This window comes from Scatophagus argus, chromosome 15 (genome assembly GCF_020382885.2).
Source record: "Scatophagus argus isolate fScaArg1 chromosome 15, fScaArg1.pri, whole genome shotgun sequence".
Classification (NCBI taxonomy): Eukaryota; Metazoa; Chordata; class Actinopteri; family Scatophagidae; genus Scatophagus; species Scatophagus argus.
Window position 1 is genome coordinate 19,800,024 of NC_058507.1, and position 18,295 is coordinate 19,818,318.

The window sequence follows — 18,295 nt, forward strand, 5'->3', positions numbered from 1 at the left end:
GTATCGGCTGGGCTATATGGAATTTCTGTCAACATGCATGCGTGTCATCAAGAGTCATGCCTGGTGTTTTTTGTTATGCTTTGTCTTTTGATTTCAGTCCACGTGCCATGTTTCATGTTTGTCTTGTCATGTGTTTCCATGTTTTATGTTCAAGGGTTATGTCATGTCCTGTTTTATTTTGAAAGCGTCTCTTCCCCTGTGTGTCCTGTTTTCTTGTAGCTTTGCTTTTGGTTTTCTTGATCGCTTTCTCCCTCCTAATGTGTGTCACCTGTTGTCTTGTCTATTTAGTCCTCGTGTTCCCAGTCACCTGTGTCAGAGTGTTGCTTTTGTGTGCCTGTGAGTTCATGTCAGGAAACCTTTTTTGCCTCGTCTTGCCATGCCAGGAGTTATTTTTTGCTACAGTTTGCTTTTAGATCTCAAGTCACAGTAAGTGCGAGCCTGCTTTTGTTTAGTTTTTTGATTAAAAAAAACTTTTGCTCGGACCTGCCTCGCCTGCCTGCCTTTTGACTCTGCATCGGGGTTCAGCCCTTTTTCTGTGTCCATGACGCTCAATTCTTGACAATCCCCGTGTTTCGTTGAAATTTAAGAAAGACGTTGTGCCTGGAGGATGTTGTTGAGACCTCTGATTTAAGGTCTGACGGCATAATCCTTACTAAATGTAGGGAAGGACTGCAGGACTGCTGATGCGACATTAAATCACAGGGTTGTCATGTTGTCCTTGTTGTCCTAAAATAAATAATAGTTTTATATAGATATAGAGTTAAACTGTGTAGCTCATAGTTTTATTTTATAGCTGTCAGCTCCAGGCAAAATAAGGATAGACCCCAAAGAAGATTTGGCCCAGGGCTTTGTATTGTTTATAGTCCTGAGTGAAGGTACAGGTGGGTGCTGTGTGATCCATGTGTTACGGGGTAATGGACCTTTCTCAAACTGGAAATGAAGTAGACTTACTTCAATAAAAAGTTGATCTCAAAAACAGGAAAAAACTTGTCCCCGTGGTATCTCAGCCATGGTCGCAACAACCTTCTATCACACAGTATTAGCAGGTCAGCTCAGCTTCCCAACCAATCAAACCAAACCGGTATGCATTTTGGATGTTCAGTACAAGCGCAGCTCTCTCTCTCTCTCTCTCTCTCTCTCTCTCTCTCTCTCTCTCTCTATCTCTCTATCTATCTATCTATGTAGTTTCTCCTCCTTTTCCTGTCTTTTCACCCAGTGTTCTCTGTCGTGTACCATTGGCTGTCCTGGGACCTCCCTCACCCCCTTGGCTGTCGATGCCTCATTCCAGATGTTTTGGGTCTGCATCATCGTACACTAGGAGATTCAGCCTCTCTCTCTCTCTCTCTCTCTCTCTCTCTCTCTCTCCTTGTGTGTGTTTGTTCTTCCCTCCTACCTATGTGAATGTTGTGCTGAGTTTTTTTTTCTAGTTGCTTAACATCCAGCGGGATATATTTTTCATATATGTTTAAAATCTATATTCTATTCTATTCTATCTATTATAATGTTGTTGTTGTGATAGTCTGTAATATAATGTGCCAGTCTACTCTGTACACATGACATATATTGGATATCTCTCCATCCTAGAGGAGGGATCCCTGTGCTGTTGAAGAAGTTTTTTTTTTCCCTATCCGAATTGAGGGTCTAAGGATAGAAGATATTGTATGCAGTACAGATTGTAAAGCCAGCTGAGGCAAACCAATTTGTGGTAGTTGTGATATTTGTGCTATATAGATGAAATTGACACATTTCAGAACACACTTGTGTGAATTATTCCAGTTTGTTCCTCAGTAACTCTTCATGATCTGCTACTCCTCTATTCAAAGTTATTTAAGAACTACTTATGATTAATCAATTTTCAGGTCAATCCTGATTCATTCCTTATTAACTACCAACAGTTTTATGTACCATATTCTTCAGAGTTACTTAAGGAAAAAGCTTAACAATTCCATTGTCCAGCAGGCAAATGGCAGACAAATTTACTATCTGTTGGAAATAATGGAGCATTTCACTGTTAAAGAGCTAGAATTTCCCTCAGGACAAGGTGAAGAATGATATCACAACCAAAAGAGATAAATATGGGCATTCATTAGGTGGGCTGAAACACAACTCCAAATGAATGCGATTGTTGCTCCGCATCTGCTGGATGTGGAAATGGGAAATTGTTTGTGACCACATTGAACTTAAAATGTGACCAAAAAATATAATTTAAAACACCTTTAAATTGTATTTATGCTGCTGAAAGATAGAGGTTACTGTCAAAAGTGATCAGAATTAGCCTTTCCATTGTTTGTAAAATCATTCAGGTCTCTAGTCCAAGCAAGACTTGTAAAAGCCACCATGTATATTGAGTGAATGTAGACCATACCACATAGAAACAATGCAGAGGGTACTATACTTGGCCCTAAAATGCCTCTATGCAGATGGGATGTAACCTTGATATCCCACAAACAAGGGGCTAACCATAATTTAACACCAATGACATCTTGCTATAATCAAATTTTTTGACTTCTTCAAAGAACACATACACATGCACATTCAGCTACATTATCTGCTTGTACATGGTTTAGCCATTAATTGGTGTGTGTGTGTGTCTGTCTGTGTGTTCTCAACTTTGGTTGTTTCCAACTCCCAACATTTAAGTTACACTAATTTGATTTATGACTGTTACTCAGTGCCAAATAGAGTGCTACATTTGACCTCTCTCTCCTAGGGGGGACTTTCTCCCCCGTAAGAAAATACCGAACTCCCTTCCCAGGTCTATGAACCGTAATTGCCAAAACAGAATGGATCCTGTTGCTGAAATATAGACAAAACAGGTCAACAGATAAGAGGAGGTAAGCTATCTTCAGTGTCATCCAGCATAGATATGATCTTGCTGAGTATGTTTCTCTGCGTGGGAGAGCTGGCCAATGAGTTGAGAAGAACATACAGATCCTACAAAGTAATTGTTGCTGATAGAAAGCCAGGCTGATCTCATGTGAGGACTGGCTGAGCACTGGCAGATGACTGACTGGCAGGTGGGATGACTCAGTGTGTGACTGACTCACTGGTTGATTTGCCTGCATTCCTCAGAGGACCCCAGCCGGGTACAGTCTGACCCAGCATGATAATCCCCTTGCTGCCAGGACCCCTAATCAGCTCTCCTCTCGACCTGAAACAGGCTAGCTAATGGGAAAGCCAACCTGACACAGAAGGAATGTATGTCTACACGCACACAAGCACATACACACCCACTCCTGTCCCAAAATGAGCTACATATCTGTCTGCAAAACATCTTTATCTTCCCAAATGAAAGATATTCTGGATAGAAGATAAATTAACTTGGCTTGCGCTTCTTCCCAGAGGTCGGGAAATTTCAGCTTGAGCTTTGACTAAGTGACTGAAATTACCAAAACAAGCAAGAGAGAACAGGATACACAAAGATTTTCATCAGGGGAATTCCCCTAATATGACACGTCTCAGAAAAAATGAGCCAAAACTCCAAAACAATTGGGGAAACTAGCAAGTTAGCAAGGACTCGCTAATACCGCAATGAGAATGACATCCCTCACTGGCTTCCCATCCACAAATCATCTGTCCATCCATCCATTTTCTATACCGCTTATCCATCAGGGTCACGGGGGGCTGGAGCCTACCCCAGCTGACTACTGGCAAGAGGCGGGGTTCACTCTGGACTGGTAGCCAATCAATCGCAGGGCTGACACACCACGCATGCACACACTCACGCTGAAACCTAGGGGCAATGCAGGGCAGTCAATTAACCTAATGTGCATGTTTTTAGGATTGTGGGAGGAAACCGGAGAACCTGGAGAAAACCCACACAGACACAGGGAGAATATCCCCCAAACCAGGATCTGCACCTGGAACCCTCTTGCTGTGCAGGTGACGATGCTAACCACTGCACCACCATGCCGCCCATCCACAAATCAATCAACTGTGAACTAAAGCCCATGGGTAGGACATTTATCCCTGACTCTTCATAGCACTGTAATATTTTTTTTTCATGAGGATGCAAAAAAATGGCATCTTAAAACATTGTGAAGTAGAGTAGAAGTCAGTAGATGTAACCATAGAAGAAACGTCAAACCCTTCTAATTCCAGTTGAAAGTTTTAGCAACTTGAAGAGATCATTTTGCCAGTGGCCGAGCCATCTTTGACCCCAACTACCACAATATGTAGAAAAAGACAAACAAACTTTGTGAAACAAATAGGTCCCATCACAATACACATTATCTCAGCACCTCTAGAACCAATTTTGATAAATGGTAATCCACATGAGTTTGGCACCAGGATTTGACTTCTTTAAGCAGCTTTGTCAACTAGAACAGCAGGACACCAACAGGCATCAAGGCAAGACTGTATAAAGCTCAATGTGGGTTTTTCTAACTCTGCAACACCTGGAAGTTCTAAGCAATGCAGAATATAAACAAGTCCATCTATATAGTACAACAATAATTACAAAATAATTAGACTTAATGTTTCTTATGTTTTGAAGTCATATTGTTTAGATTCTTTACTATTTATTGCTCATATTTTATACTTCTTATCTCATTCTTGTCTACATGATCTTAAAAAAATGTTCCAAAGTGACTGGAAGCTTGTACAAGCCTGGAGGGTCACACTCCATCAATAAGGGAAACAAACAGGATGTTACTGCCAGGCAATGATGAGTGTCTAACTGTTGTTCTTTTATCTTAATTTCCAATGAAACTGGGTGGTGGTTGAGTTGGTTTATCAAGTGTCCTTTGTGGCACACCCCTCAGACCAACTAATAATGTCCACAGAGAGAGACAACCTCAAGCAATCACTCATGCATATTCTTGACCTAAAATGTGTTTAACTCTCACGTTTCTTCATCAGTGGCATATCTGAACATGTAGTGAGCATACTTGTAGCATTTCCAACTGGACTTATCCATTACAAACGTGTATAGCCTTATGGACTAAAGTCTTACATGTCTATGAGAATGAAAAACATTCTTGATGTTTCCATCAGAGTCCAAGGGAACTCTGGACAAGTTGTAAACTTACACTATTGTTCAACATCTGGTAAATGTCTTACTATCTACAAACAATGGTACTGATAATGTATGCACATTATGAGTAAGAATTTAACAAGACAATATTCCATGCTGATATGCAATAAAACATGTCAAAAGCAATGGCTCTTGGGAGAATGAATTACACAACAATTGTGGTATAGGAGTCAAAAGAATGATTTCATTACTAAATACCACATGTTTAAATGGTTATACTCTAATGTGGTTAAAAATACCCCTCATGGAAGGCGTTAAGAATCCACTCAGAGTAAATTTATCCTCAAAGGAGAGTCCTTCTTAGTCACCACGGCGCCAGAGATGGTGCTGCCGTGTTATAGCATGTCCATAACATATGAAACTGAGAAAGGGTATCTGGAATGAGCCTGAGGCTAAAGGGTCTCTAAATCATCACAGTAAAATAGGTTGTTTCTCTGAAGATGTGGTCATATATCTCCTGATGCCATAACTCCTGACCAGAGGTAACTGGTTCAACTCAGCAGAGAAGGTGCTTGAATATATGTAGGAAAAAATAAATGAATAACTCATTTATTTTTCCACAAAAGTAAAACCAAAGTGACCACGTGTCCTGCACTCGAACTTTACGGTGTCCCCATTTCCCAAATGTTATAGGCATTATTATTATCTTCATGGAAAACTTTAAAGATGCACTAATTATTCTTTTAACAGCAGCATAACAGCAAAGAACGGCATGACATGTGTACCATATGACACTCACAGTGACACCTAACCACAAAGAATTATTATCCAACTCTGCAGTTCCCCTCACGTCTGTGGTGCATATTAGTGTCTTTCAGTAAATTGTTTTGTTTTAAAGGGCTGCTTCTTGCTTGTACTGTCTTGGTTCAGTATCACTGCTCTCATCAACACCATTGCATCTTTTTTATTTACAGACCCTGGATATGCTTGCTGATTAGACCGCCTTCCAGCCTTAAGGTGGGCAGATATATGCAGGGGGACTTGTGCTTACTGGACTCCATGCACCGAATGATCAAGGTGATATTTGTTTCACCCAAAGATCACAAGAGAGTGATGAAGACGTCAGTGGAACGCAACACATACCTCCACTTTGTCCTAAGAAGAGCTCTGTTCATCCAAAGTAAGTGAAACATGCAATGAATAGGTCCTTTAACTACTCAGGGTAACTGGGTAACGCAAAAGCACACACCAGAACACATAGGCATGGTTTTAATACAGCTGAATTTGTTTAATACGCTTTTATCAGTGACAGTCAGGCAGGTTAGATCAGCAACAAGAGAACAGGTAACAGGCAGACAGGAATGGCTGCGCACACACTGTAAACTATGTGGCAAAGAGCAACTGTTACTGATTACTGACTGGGCCAGAAAATTTTAGTGGCATCCACCAGGCAGGGGATGGCTGACAAACTCTGGAGTACTCCACAAAACACAGTGTGACACAGTTACCATGTCTTCCAATACTCATGATGCTACCATACTATTTAGTATCCATCCATCCATTTTCTATACCGCTTATCCGTCAGGGTCGCGGGGGAGCTGGAGCCTATCCCAGCTGACTACAGGCGAGAGGCGGGGTTCACCCTGGACTGGTCGTACTATTTAGTATGCCAAAAAAAAAAAAAAAAAAAAGATGTATTATGTCCCAATGCATAGTATGACAAATGCAATAGGCCAAAAATATCAGGATGTTATACTGCATCTGGTCACAGCAGAATCCAAGCCAACATGCTTTTCTGATCATTGTGACCCACAGTGTTCTGGGCAGCAGAGGACACGTCACATTGACTGAGCCCTCGACAGAGCACAGAAAGATGACAGCTCTTTGACAAGATGACATAAGCTGCACTGACAGATGGCTTGACTTATGTGTGTAATTAATACAATAGTATAAGATTATACATGAACTTCAATAGAAGTATGAGCAAGACGGCCAAACTTCAACACACATTCGGCTCATTAGAGATGAGTCAGGCCTGCACATAATTGATCATCGGTGATCGCTGCACAATGCATGCTGGTTTGATTTCCGAGCCAGCCATGATCCTGGCTTGCTTAAGGTCATGCAAGAGCCGGCAATAATAATCTCATGATATCTAGACAGCTGCAGTTTCAGAGCCAGGCCACAGTTGCTCACTGACAATGAGATCCAGGGCATGATGGGAAACAACATACTTGCCAATACTCTACCCTGTGAGGAACCAACAAATCATTTGTTGAAACTAAAACCAAGAATCTTAAACACTAATCCATTTATATCACTATAATCAGTCAATCTAAGCCCTCTAGAAACATAAGGAAATCACCTGCCAATTTAATACATTTAAATAACTTTCTCATGGTATCTTCAAGTTCAGTTATAACTAACAACATTACTACAGTAACAGCATGTATCCTGTTCACGTGTGCCTGGAACACCTGAATGAACAGACCCAACATTTATGCCACACCTTTCACCTACAGCTGTGCTCTTCCTTTTATGAAAAGTCAATGAGAGAATCCAACAGTATTTCACAATATATTCTGACATTTTAACACATACGTAAGACAATATTGCACAATGTCGTGACATTCCTGTTTTTGAGTTCCACGGTGGCCTGTGAGACAGACACACATGCACACAGAGATCATGATTTGGATTATTTGGATTTTGTACATTTGTCTGTATCTATCCAGCAAGCCAATAAGAAACAGCTGCACTGGCAAATCATGACAGGTCAGGAGGTGTGTTGACAGTCAGAACACTAAGGACACCTAGTGGACAGGTGTCGTGGCAACAGACATAATAAAAGATCATAGGATACAGAGAGGAAATCTTGGGGGCGAGGGGGGGAGGAAGACAGGACAGGTGTTGGCAAGACAGCTTGTTTCTATATTGCTTCATCCTGTTTATGAGAAATAGTCAACATAGTTTTAAAACCCACAAAATTTGCCAAATGATTTTGGAAATTAAGACGATAACATTATCAATCGTGACTGTAAAAGGTAGATCCTGCCCCATCACATCACTGAATCTCTATTCAGCTCTGTTCCTGTTATCTTGTGTCCAGATGTATCCAAACTGTGCCTGGATCCAGCTGAGTTTAAGCGCAGTTCACATCTGGCATTCAAATGCGTCTAAAATGGGTCTCGAGTGAAATATCAATGTGACTGAATGGTTTCAATTGCGTAATGTCAGTTCTGAAATTCCATACAGTTAACTTGTGTGATCAGCTGGCTCAAGGTTAGCGATGCAAAAGGGATGCCACACAAGCGTATCAAGTACTGAGGAACAACCTTAGTAAGCCAGTCATGATGTATGTAAAAGGTACGTCAACACCTGTGATTGTGTGATATGTGGGTAATATAATGTATAGTGTAGTCTGTCCAACAGAGACACCCCAGCACAGATGTTCCAGGTTTGATTAAGCTGTCAGGTAAACACAGTGGAACAAGAAGGCAATCAAACAGAGTGGTGGTAGGCTGTCAAGATGTGAACAAAGCAGTTGCAATTAACAACTAGCAGCTGGCTCAGGCTGCTTTATGTACGTAACTCCTATGGAACCCGGGAAGGGTGGAAAAGAAAGTATTTCATCTCTCACGTAAAAACCTAAAACTAAGCAAAGCTTACTGAGGACATCCAGTGGATGAAAAACAGACAGGGGACAGTCATGTTTCTCTGTTTCTTGGGGAGTTGATCGCTAGTAATTTATTTAATATATTAATCATGCTTTTTCACTTAAGTGTTTGTAAACAAATATTTCCATATTGCCATATTCTTAAATGTCTACTGATACACAAGTCCAACTAAAGTTAAAATTAACCTATTAACATATAAATAAATATGCTAATATCAATTTCCACATGTATAGGCCCCAAGCACTAATGGTGCAAAAGACCCTGCTGCATTTGCAAGGATTTGTTTTCATATTTAGAATTTGTAACATTTATATTTTCTATTTAAAAACATATATGAGTACATGTCAATAGCATGTACTATTCTTTAATCAATAAGGATCTTCTCATCCAAATCTTATGTGATTTGCAACCCTGTTGTTACTGCACAGCCATGTTTCCTACCAATGCTGTAACTCAGAACGGTTAGCTATGGAGCACATATTGCATGCTAGAAACATATCTTTTCCACAAGTAATTAAATTATATTCATGCAAGAACTGGGAGAGATGGATTTTAAGATCTGTGTGTAACGCCCTGCAAAAGAACAGTGCAGAAAAGTGTATCATGTAAGGTTATAGGTTATATAACAAATCTTTGATATGATGATCAATAACACATTTGTTATTGTTTTCTATGTTTGCATTCTTAAAATGTTATAAACGAATGGTGTATATATCAGGCATCTCTGTACTCTTCAACTAATTGAACACAGAAGCTAAGCCAGGACTGGTGGTATTTGTAGAGTGCTTTGTAATTAACCTGACATGAAGTTTAAATGCCTTTCTGTTTTAAGATAAAGAAATATACAGATTAAACCGGTCTTTAACAGTGTTTTCCCCCACATTTTTAATTTGTCTACCTGCCATCTTTATCACAGACACCATCTTTTTCTCTCAACAATAAAAGTAAAGCAAAGCTTTGCCACACCATCTGAACTTGCTCTGTGGGAAGACGGTGGCCTTTTATAGAAAACTGTGTCACAATGTGCTGCCATTCTTCCCCTTTCTGTTATCTTATTTTGACAGATAAACAAATTAAACTTTCAGTTGGGGTTAACTACTATGATCAAAGTGACACAAAGAGTCACAAAAGAGTGAGATTTAAACGTCAGTTACTTGACATTTAAATCAGGCGTACAATTTTATTTGGTGTTTAGCAATAATTCAGTCATTTAATTATGACAAAAAAAGAAAGAAAAGGTAGTGATTTCACAGTCTGGTTCAAATGTCACATTATCATACATATTGAACATAGAAATGCTTCAAAGGTACAAAATCTGTTTTATTTATATAATATATAATAATGAATATGTTAATATATCAGTAGTGCAAGTTTAAGTGAACTCAAATCCAACACTGTGAGCATAATATTTTTGAAGTATTTTAGATACATATACAATTTTGATCTAATTTTATTTAAAGTTTAATAAAAAAAAAGGTATGAATCCCAAGTTTTTCTTCAGTGTTATTAATAAATTAAATTACTTAGTCTGATAAATTAAATTAATGCAAACATTACCTAAGCCTTATGTCTTTATTCAAATCTTCAGCATAAAGTTGGAGAGAACTTCTACATAATATGTTTATTCAAGTGTTTAATGAGTTAAATAATATAACCCTTTATATCGAACTTATATCGAATTTACAAAATGTATATGTAATTATTGAAATTAATGCTTGATGTGTTTCCCCGTAGGTATTGTTGTATCTGTGTATCTACAGTACTTCTTGAGACACACAGCTGAAATTTCCTGGCAATTTCCATTTCAATTCAGTTTGACTGTTTTAAAGACAAAGCTCTTTTTTCCACACAACGTTTATTCAGCGTGACAAAACAGTACAATCAGACATGCAAAAGATAAAGATTATATAGCATAACAAAACAGGCTATGAATATGTTTCTAGGCGCCACTCTAGCAACATCAGCAATATGTGAAGCGTTAGCTTCTTATCTTGATTTAAAAAAAGAAAAGAAAAAAGAACGAACCCACTCAACATCGTAGACAGAGAAATACAAGAAAATATAAAATTTGTTGTTATGGTGACATAAGCACAACAATAAAACAATAACAAAAAATGAGGGCTTAATCACAATGTATGTTTGTTATGGAAGCATAATTCCATGGGTAAAGAGAAGAAGAGAGCTACTTCATCACTGGCAAGGTTTAACCTGTGTCCAACAATATGTTAAAATGAGGATATTAAAGATGAACAAATTATTCTCATGTTAATGTCTCGATCATATTATGAAAAATGTGATTTAAATCCCATTGCACAGCTGTCATTTTGTCATATGATGAGAGGGGAACTCCACAGGTTTTACACATTCATGTCAGTTTAATGAGCCTGTGAAAACATTTATATATTTTTGGGTCTCTTGGGCTCGGGGACATTTTCTGAACAAAAAGACGTGGTGTCAGTGGTTATTGTTTTAGTCCATATTACAGAGCAAAAGTCGGGATATAAGTGTGCTGGTCTGATTTTGATTGTTTTTTGATTTTTGGGGTGGAGGGTTACATCATACAGATTGCATTCAGTCAAAGAGGAGTGTATAAACTGTGGTTTTCAGAACCATGTGGAATAGCCTACAGTGTTGCATTATACTGAAAGTTTTCTCAGCAGATTTCAAAGACACTACGTTTTATTTTAATTCTTTTGGCGCAGAAGCTTTCATCTCCAGTTATGCACAGCTACAACAAAGTAACAGCTTGGGAAAGATGCGGGGTTGCTCTGTCACTGGCACTGCTAACTGTCCCACACACTGTTCCTCTGCCGTGTCATGCACTGAAAGAGGACATGTTGTTGGCACCATCTGAAGACATGCGGCCTGAAATTTCAGACGTTGCACGTGATGAACGAACAGTGGAGATGTACCTTTTGCTAAAGCACCACAGGTCCAACATTATTTGCCGGAAGTGGCTCCTGAACTTCACCCCAACGAAGGCATACAGGACGGGATTGAGACAGCAGTGGAGGTAGGCTATGCTCCTGCAAATAGCCAGAACTTGGAGTTTAATCTTTTCTGCTTCACAGCTCCTCTCAGTAAAAAGAGATAACGTGTGGTTCAGCAGAGCCACATTGTAGGGAAGGTGACAAATGATAAAAACCGCAACAACTGCCAAAACCACTCGGATGGCCTTGTGCCTCTGGCTGCTCTGTGTCCTCAGCAAGGTGTACACAATGCTGGAGTAGCAGAACACCATCACCAACAGGGGCAGCATGAAGCCATTGGCCATTTGAAGACTGGGAACCAGAACCTTCATTAGCTTTGCTGTTTCATTCCTCCTGAAAAACAGCTGACACACCACAGTGTCAGTCTCAGCCCCAACACTCAGCTCTTCGAAGAGTTCGGTGTAGATGAGTGTAGGCAGAGTTAAAGCTACTGCGAACATCCAAACAGCTGAGCAGATGAGACGACCGTAGGTCAGAATGCGTGAGCGAGCGCCAAAGGATCTTCTAGCTTGAACTATAGCAACATAACGATCTCCACTAATGCATGCAAGCAGGAGCATACCACTGTAGAGGTTGATACTGTAGGCAGACCTTAGCATCTTGCAAGCCACAGGACCCATTGACCAACTGTGCTGCTCATTGTATATGATGAATGGCAGGGCCACAACAAAGATCAGGTCTGCCACAGCCACATTGAAGAGATAGATGTCGGTCATGGTCTTGGTTCTCTTGTAGAATATGTAGGTGATGATAACTAGAGCATTGCCAATCAGGCCAAAGACACAGATGATAGAGTAGATGTAAGTCTGGGTGATGACATCCACAGGGTTAGGGTCAAAGTTGCACAGCTCCTCATCTAGGTAATCTGCTTCTGTACTATTAACATAGTCTGAAGTCACTGACGCCATGTTTTAAATCTGGAGAAGGAAAGACAACCAGTTACACCAGACAGCAAATAAGTGAAGAATTAAAACTCCTCCATTGTATTTCAGAGGAATACATTGTACTTTTTACTGTAGTATTTTAGACGCAGGTGGTTAGATAGTAAAGTAAAAATTGCAACAGTAATGATATCTAATAATACCATGAATTTGTAACAATATAGCCATCTGAAAGGTGTGTTCCTGCATGTTAAGTACTTTTGGTTTCTGTATTGTAAATACATTTTGCTATTAGTAGTGGCTGGAGAAGTATTTTTTTATTTACTTTTTAAAAAGTCCACATCCAGTCAAAATTGTGTTATTCCTCATGAATTAAATCTGAATGCCTGAGATTCAAAATCACGTATGTGCCTAGTCTGACACCACAATGCTGTTTTCACATTCATTGCTACAAGAGTAATAGTAGCAAGTACCAAAAGGAACAGTACTCATTATGCATAAAGGCACATTTAAGAATATAGATTTTAACTGTAACTTTAATGTTGGTAAAGGTGGGGCTAATTTTAACTGCTTTATATACTGCTGAGAAATATAATTTATATTTGTTTTTACATAACTGATTAGTTGATTATATTTTGGAATAATAATTTGAAATGGCTAAGTAATAGCACAAATCCACTGGAGTGAAAAGTACAATATTAGCCTCCAAAATGAACCCTGATTTTGAAACAGTTGGGACACCTTGTAAAATATAAATTAAACAGAATGTGATAATTTGCTAATCCCTTTTCATATACTTATTCTGAATTTGATGTCAAGCAACACGTTTCAAGCAAGTTGGGGCAGGAGCAACCAAAGACTTTAAATACGAGTCACTTGCAACTGAGTGAGTTCTGTTTTAATTTACATTTCAAAAAATGTTCCAAATTTTGGGGAACTGTTTATAGTCGAGCAGAAGTGTAAAGTAGGACAAAATGAAGGTATCAAGAAAAGTACAAGTACCACAAAACTGTACTTAGTAAATGTAAATGCAATTTAACTGTATTTAGTCAATGAACTAAATCAATTTCCGCCACTGCTAAGAAAGTTTATGAATTGTAACTAATGGTTAATAATGAATATATTTATTCCAGAACAGATGAGTAATGAGTCCTCACTTCTTAGCCATCAAGAGATCCCTCAGGCAGACAGTAGTACAATCGAATTTTGACAAAGACAGGGTTACACAGTGCATAGAATTTATGCAGTTTGGTAACAAAGTGTAGTTACCAAGCGGAAAAAATAAAGCACATAAGTTTAGTGCAAAATCTGTACCCACAAGGACTGGGCAAAATGCACATTAAACCTTTTTAGTCTGTTTACTGATTAAAAGCCTATGTTCTCGATCAGCTCTTCCTCTGGTTGTGAATGACCCATTTTTCATTCCTACTCTACGTTAAGTGAATGCATGCAGAGAGAGGCTGCAGGTGGGTGCACTTTGTGATCGTTATCTGATCTCAGAAGCAGAGCAGATCTTTATCAGTAAGAATCCTTTATGTATCAATGTGAATAAGTCTAAAAGTCACAGTTATGTAATGAGGTCAGTTAACACCAACAATCCTTCTGGTCATATTACAATAAATGTTCCTCTGTGCAACATGAGAGCGTTAGGCTTCTCTTGATTTTTATCTTTTGGACAGGTGAATGGTAAATCAAACTAACCAATGCTTACTGTACTGTGATAAACATGTGATTTCTAATTTATGATAACAGTAGGATATAAGAAACATGTTGCAGGCTTCAGCTTCCTTCTTCAAAACCTGTTGTAAGGAACAAACCTGACATGTGATGATACCTCATTTCAGCACTTTCACTTCTCACTAATGGCAAAACTGAGATTATATATAGTATGGTGTTTTAGAACTTGTCAGTGAGGAAGCTATTAGGTTTTGCACATATCTGAGAAGAGGACAAAACTTTAGAGGGATGTGCCTTTTGTATAGAAATGCTTTTTGAGAACTTCAGGTGTTGTCTAAATATTTGTTTTCATATTTTGCGGAAATGTCAGTTCTGTAAAAGTGTCCCTCTCTGCGTAATCACCCCAAATGTTGATCAGCGCAGTGCAGTTTCACTCTTTAAAATTTATTAAAATTTATACCCCATACACTAAGAAAAGAAAAGAAAAGAAAAGAAAAGGCAGTTTTATCACAGTTCCATCCAGATGCTAAATAATAAATGTATGTAAAAACACCAAAATATATTATGCAGTTGCCAAAAATCCAACACACAATTAGAATTTTTAGCACTTATGTGGGTTTATATTTTCTATTCAATACATACCTTGCAGAAAGATTCTCTCTCAGTTAATTTCTTTATCCTCTGGACCTGAGGTTGTTAAAGGAAAGAGAAGAATATTCCTCCAAGGTGCCAGAGCTTTGCCGTTGTCAAAATTGCTTATGAAGAAACACCTCAGCGTTGGGGCTTTATTTCACAATCACTGTGTACTCAAAAAAAAAAAAATGCCAGAAGAAGAAGAAGGTGAAGACAAAACCACAATCTCACAGCCTCTACCAAAGCGTGAATACGGAGCTTCAGTGATCTTCCTGCTTTTGATCTCAAACTCATCTGTGTTTGCTGCCCACCTTTGTACAGAGATCCTACCGACAAAACAACACTTTGTGTTTGCATGCAGGGTGATTTCCCCCTGTGTGCTCAATGCATATTTGGAGGTTTCTTTCGCTTTCTTGGCACTTAGTGCAAAAGCTTATCATCTCTTTTAGTGAAGGACTACTGTGTATGCTAGATCTTTAGTGGGATTTGAACGCATTTCCCAGAAGACATACAGCAAATCCTTCTCACATCATTAACGAAATTTGACATAAAAATTTTTTGTCTCATGGGGGAGTTTTTCTCATTGTTTTCCTTATTTGTGGACAGTTTTGTTTTTAAGTACCAGCTTAGATTCCCCAACCCCCCACATCCACCCCTTATTTTGAGTTATTTTCTGGTTTGATATTAGTTCAAGCTTTAATTCCGTTATAGTAGATATTGTGAGTTATATAGAATTGTGTTCATGAATCCTTAATGGTCTGTTTTCGTATTTTTGGAGATTTATTTGTCTTTGTGACAAGCTAATGGTTTGAAAAGAAGTAAATATAGACTTGACCGTAATGAGTGATAATACAGACTGTAGTTGCTCTTTCTAAACAACAGGTAGCACTGTTATTTCAGTTGACAGCAGATAATTAATGAACTTTAAGACTGACTACATCATAACTAACAATTACTTGAAGTTTGTATAAACTGCTAGCTATTTAAAACCATCTCAGCTGAACATTTCTTTAATGGAACCACTGATCTTGCGGGCCTCACATAAAGCTTAATGATATAAGCCTTATGTATCTACATCACAGCGAATGTTTATGCTTCAATCAAAATTCTTCTTTTAAATAAATTACAGTCTGTGATGGTAAAGAACATTCACAACTGAAAATAAAACCTTATTTATCATAGTCATTATCATATACCCACCAATCCACTCCCACATAAAAGCATTATACTTAAACACAATGTGTAGCGGTAATTGAAGGGAAAATGGAGGTTTGTATCAAGGTGAGACTAAATTGTGTAGGTTTCGACATTTAGAGTCTGTGAGCTGCATCAAAGAAGCAGCACAAAGTAAAAATACTGCTTTCAAAATAAAAGCTTTTTAGTGCAGCTCCTCAAAAAGGTGAGAGAATAAAAAAAAAATGTATTGTGCAGTTCATCTTAAATCCTATGATTCGTAGTTGCCTGTAACCAGATCTCTTTTTCACACCCAGTAAACTGATCTTTGTTTAACTCATAGGACTGTATGGACAGAGGCATTTTCAAACATAAAACTCAACTGGTTACATTATTATTTAAGTTGATTTTAACCTGTTGCTATCACTCAATGGACTGGCAGAGCAGACCATCAGCGGACCCAAATAACTGTAAGACGTGGAGTGTTCCTACCCTACACTTCAGTCCATACATTGGTTTGATTATTGAAGCTTTAAGTAGTTTAAAAAATTGTTTGACTAATCAACTTATATAAAGGGAACAAGATATACTTGTACAATGTGAAGATCAACATGTTGAGCACTTTATGCAATTAGAAGAAAACTTTACATAATAGAAACATTGTGGAATTTTAGCTAAAATGTTTGACAGTGTGATTCAACCAATTGCCTTTCATGTTAGCAAAGTCAGAGGTCCATTCAGTCGTGAGGACTATCAGAGGCCCTCTATGCAGAATTTTGTCAGTCCATATTAAAGATCCAAAACACCAAACGCCAAGCAATGCATGCAGGGCAGAATTATGCCATTACCCTCACTATTGTTTCTTATCATTGAGAAACAACCGGTAAATATCAAACTGATGCCCCCTCTGTTAGCTGATCCTGACACTTACTGGTCAAATAACATCCAGTACTTCATCCAGACATGCAGAACACACAGCTTTCAGGTTGGCAAACCAAAAATGACAAATTATTATAGTTATTATTGATAATTATTACTATTGATTTTTGTGTCCATAAAATTCTATTATTTCATATCATTAAAAAATCTCAACGACTTTCTTCTTGGTGTCCGGTCAAAATGACAGCATTGTGGTTCTGTATATGACCTCACGTCCTGTGCGGTAACTTATGGTTTCGCACATGTTCCTTGAATAAATAGAGGCATTTTACTTTGAAGGCAATAATCGGAAGTGTGGTCCTTTCATGTGGTGGTCTTTTTAGGCTACTGTTGCGCCTTTCTTTCACCTGGTGGAGCACGCGACCGGTGTGGGCACGCCTGAGCCCTCGCGGCAACCCGCTCTGCAGGTTAGCCCAGTGAGTCATTCCTCGTGCAGCTTTAAGTAGGACAACTCTCGTCTCGCTATTATCTCTCTGCTCGCACTTTCCCAAGCAGGGCTTCTTCTGCAGGCACCATGAGTAAGTCCAGCACGTTGAAAGTAAAGGGCTTGTTTAAGTTAAAGTCACATGAAAAAGAAAGCAAGGAGCCGCAAGGGTCACGCTCTCTTCAAGATGGAGCAGCAACCAGCCCCAAAGACAAGTCGGGAACTTTACCGGCGAGCCCGGGACCCCTGAGCCCGGGGGCGAACGCCACATTGCCCGGTGATGTTGTACCCACATCCCCGAAAGCAAAGAAGGGAATGCGGCTGTTGTCGTTAAAGCTGAAACGGAAAAAATCCAAGCGCAAAGACGAAGGAGAGGTGTTCTTCCCTGAGACTGCTGAACCTGACGGCTTCAGCAGGCACAGGTAAAATGAAAAATGTAGTTTTATATTATAAATGTTATTTTTTTATATTTAAAAAAAAAAATCAATCTTAAGCTAGCCTACATGAACATTATGTAAATTGGTACCCTTGTAACAGCGCCATAGTTTTAAATAAAGAGGCCATTTCAGATATAGGTCACAATCTCCTACAGAAAATATCTGTTTGTGTTAAACCATGTTTACTCTGGAGGCTGAGTGACACAGGAGCAAAACACCCCATCAATTTTCTGATATAAGTGTGAGTGATGAAGCTTATTGGACCCCCTGCTGGAATGTAATAAAGTACATTTACTCAAATACTATACATAAATGCAAATTTGAGGTACGTGTACTGACAGCTTTAGTTACACCCATGCCGTCCATGTAAACCATGTATCTCCATCACAGGAGCAGCCATGCAACAAACATGTTGATCATATAGAATATGATGCATGGCTGTAGATTAAACTAGCCAAAAGTGTATAGAGTGGTTCAAATGAACCTGAG

General features: G+C 38.8%; 2 protein-coding genes and 1 long non-coding RNA gene across 3 annotated transcripts in view; 2 read left to right on the forward strand and 1 right to left on the reverse strand.

Annotated features, from left to right (window-relative positions):
• Positions 1-325: 325 nt before the first annotated feature.
• LOC124072468 lies at positions 326-4,085 on the forward strand. The gene is made up of 3 exons (XR_006845511.1): positions 326-426; positions 3,073-3,198; positions 3,782-4,085. It is a non-coding gene; the product is annotated as an uncharacterized LOC124072468 (long non-coding RNA).
• Positions 4,086-10,370: 6,285 nt separating this feature from the next.
• On the reverse strand, positions 10,371-15,021 carry ccr6b (chemokine (C-C motif) receptor 6b). Its single transcript, XM_046413918.1, has 2 exons — positions 14,843-15,021; positions 10,371-12,559 (listed from the first exon to the last, which is right to left on the reverse strand). Exon 2 carries the CDS (start codon positions 12,548-12,550, stop codon positions 11,468-11,470), a length of 1,083 nt encoding a protein of 360 aa, XP_046269874.1. The 5' UTR covers positions 12,551-12,559; positions 14,843-15,021; the 3' UTR covers positions 10,371-11,467.
• Positions 15,022-17,264: 2,243 nt separating this feature from the next.
• crybg1a (crystallin beta-gamma domain containing 1a) overlaps positions 17,265-18,295 on the forward strand; it is a 41,055-nt gene continuing 40,024 nt past the window's right edge. The window contains exon 1 of the mRNA XM_046414030.1: positions 17,265-17,791. Coding sequence (XP_046269986.1) covers positions 17,460-17,791 — 332 coding nt within the window. The 5' untranslated portion in view covers positions 17,265-17,459. The remainder of the gene's footprint in view (positions 17,792-18,295) is intronic.

Bases quoted from the DNA above. Each gene is read 5' to 3' on its own strand.
- ccr6b (XM_046413918.1), bottom strand. From the start codon at position 12,550: ATGGCGTCAGTGACTTCAGACTATGTTAATAGTACAGAAGCAGATTAC.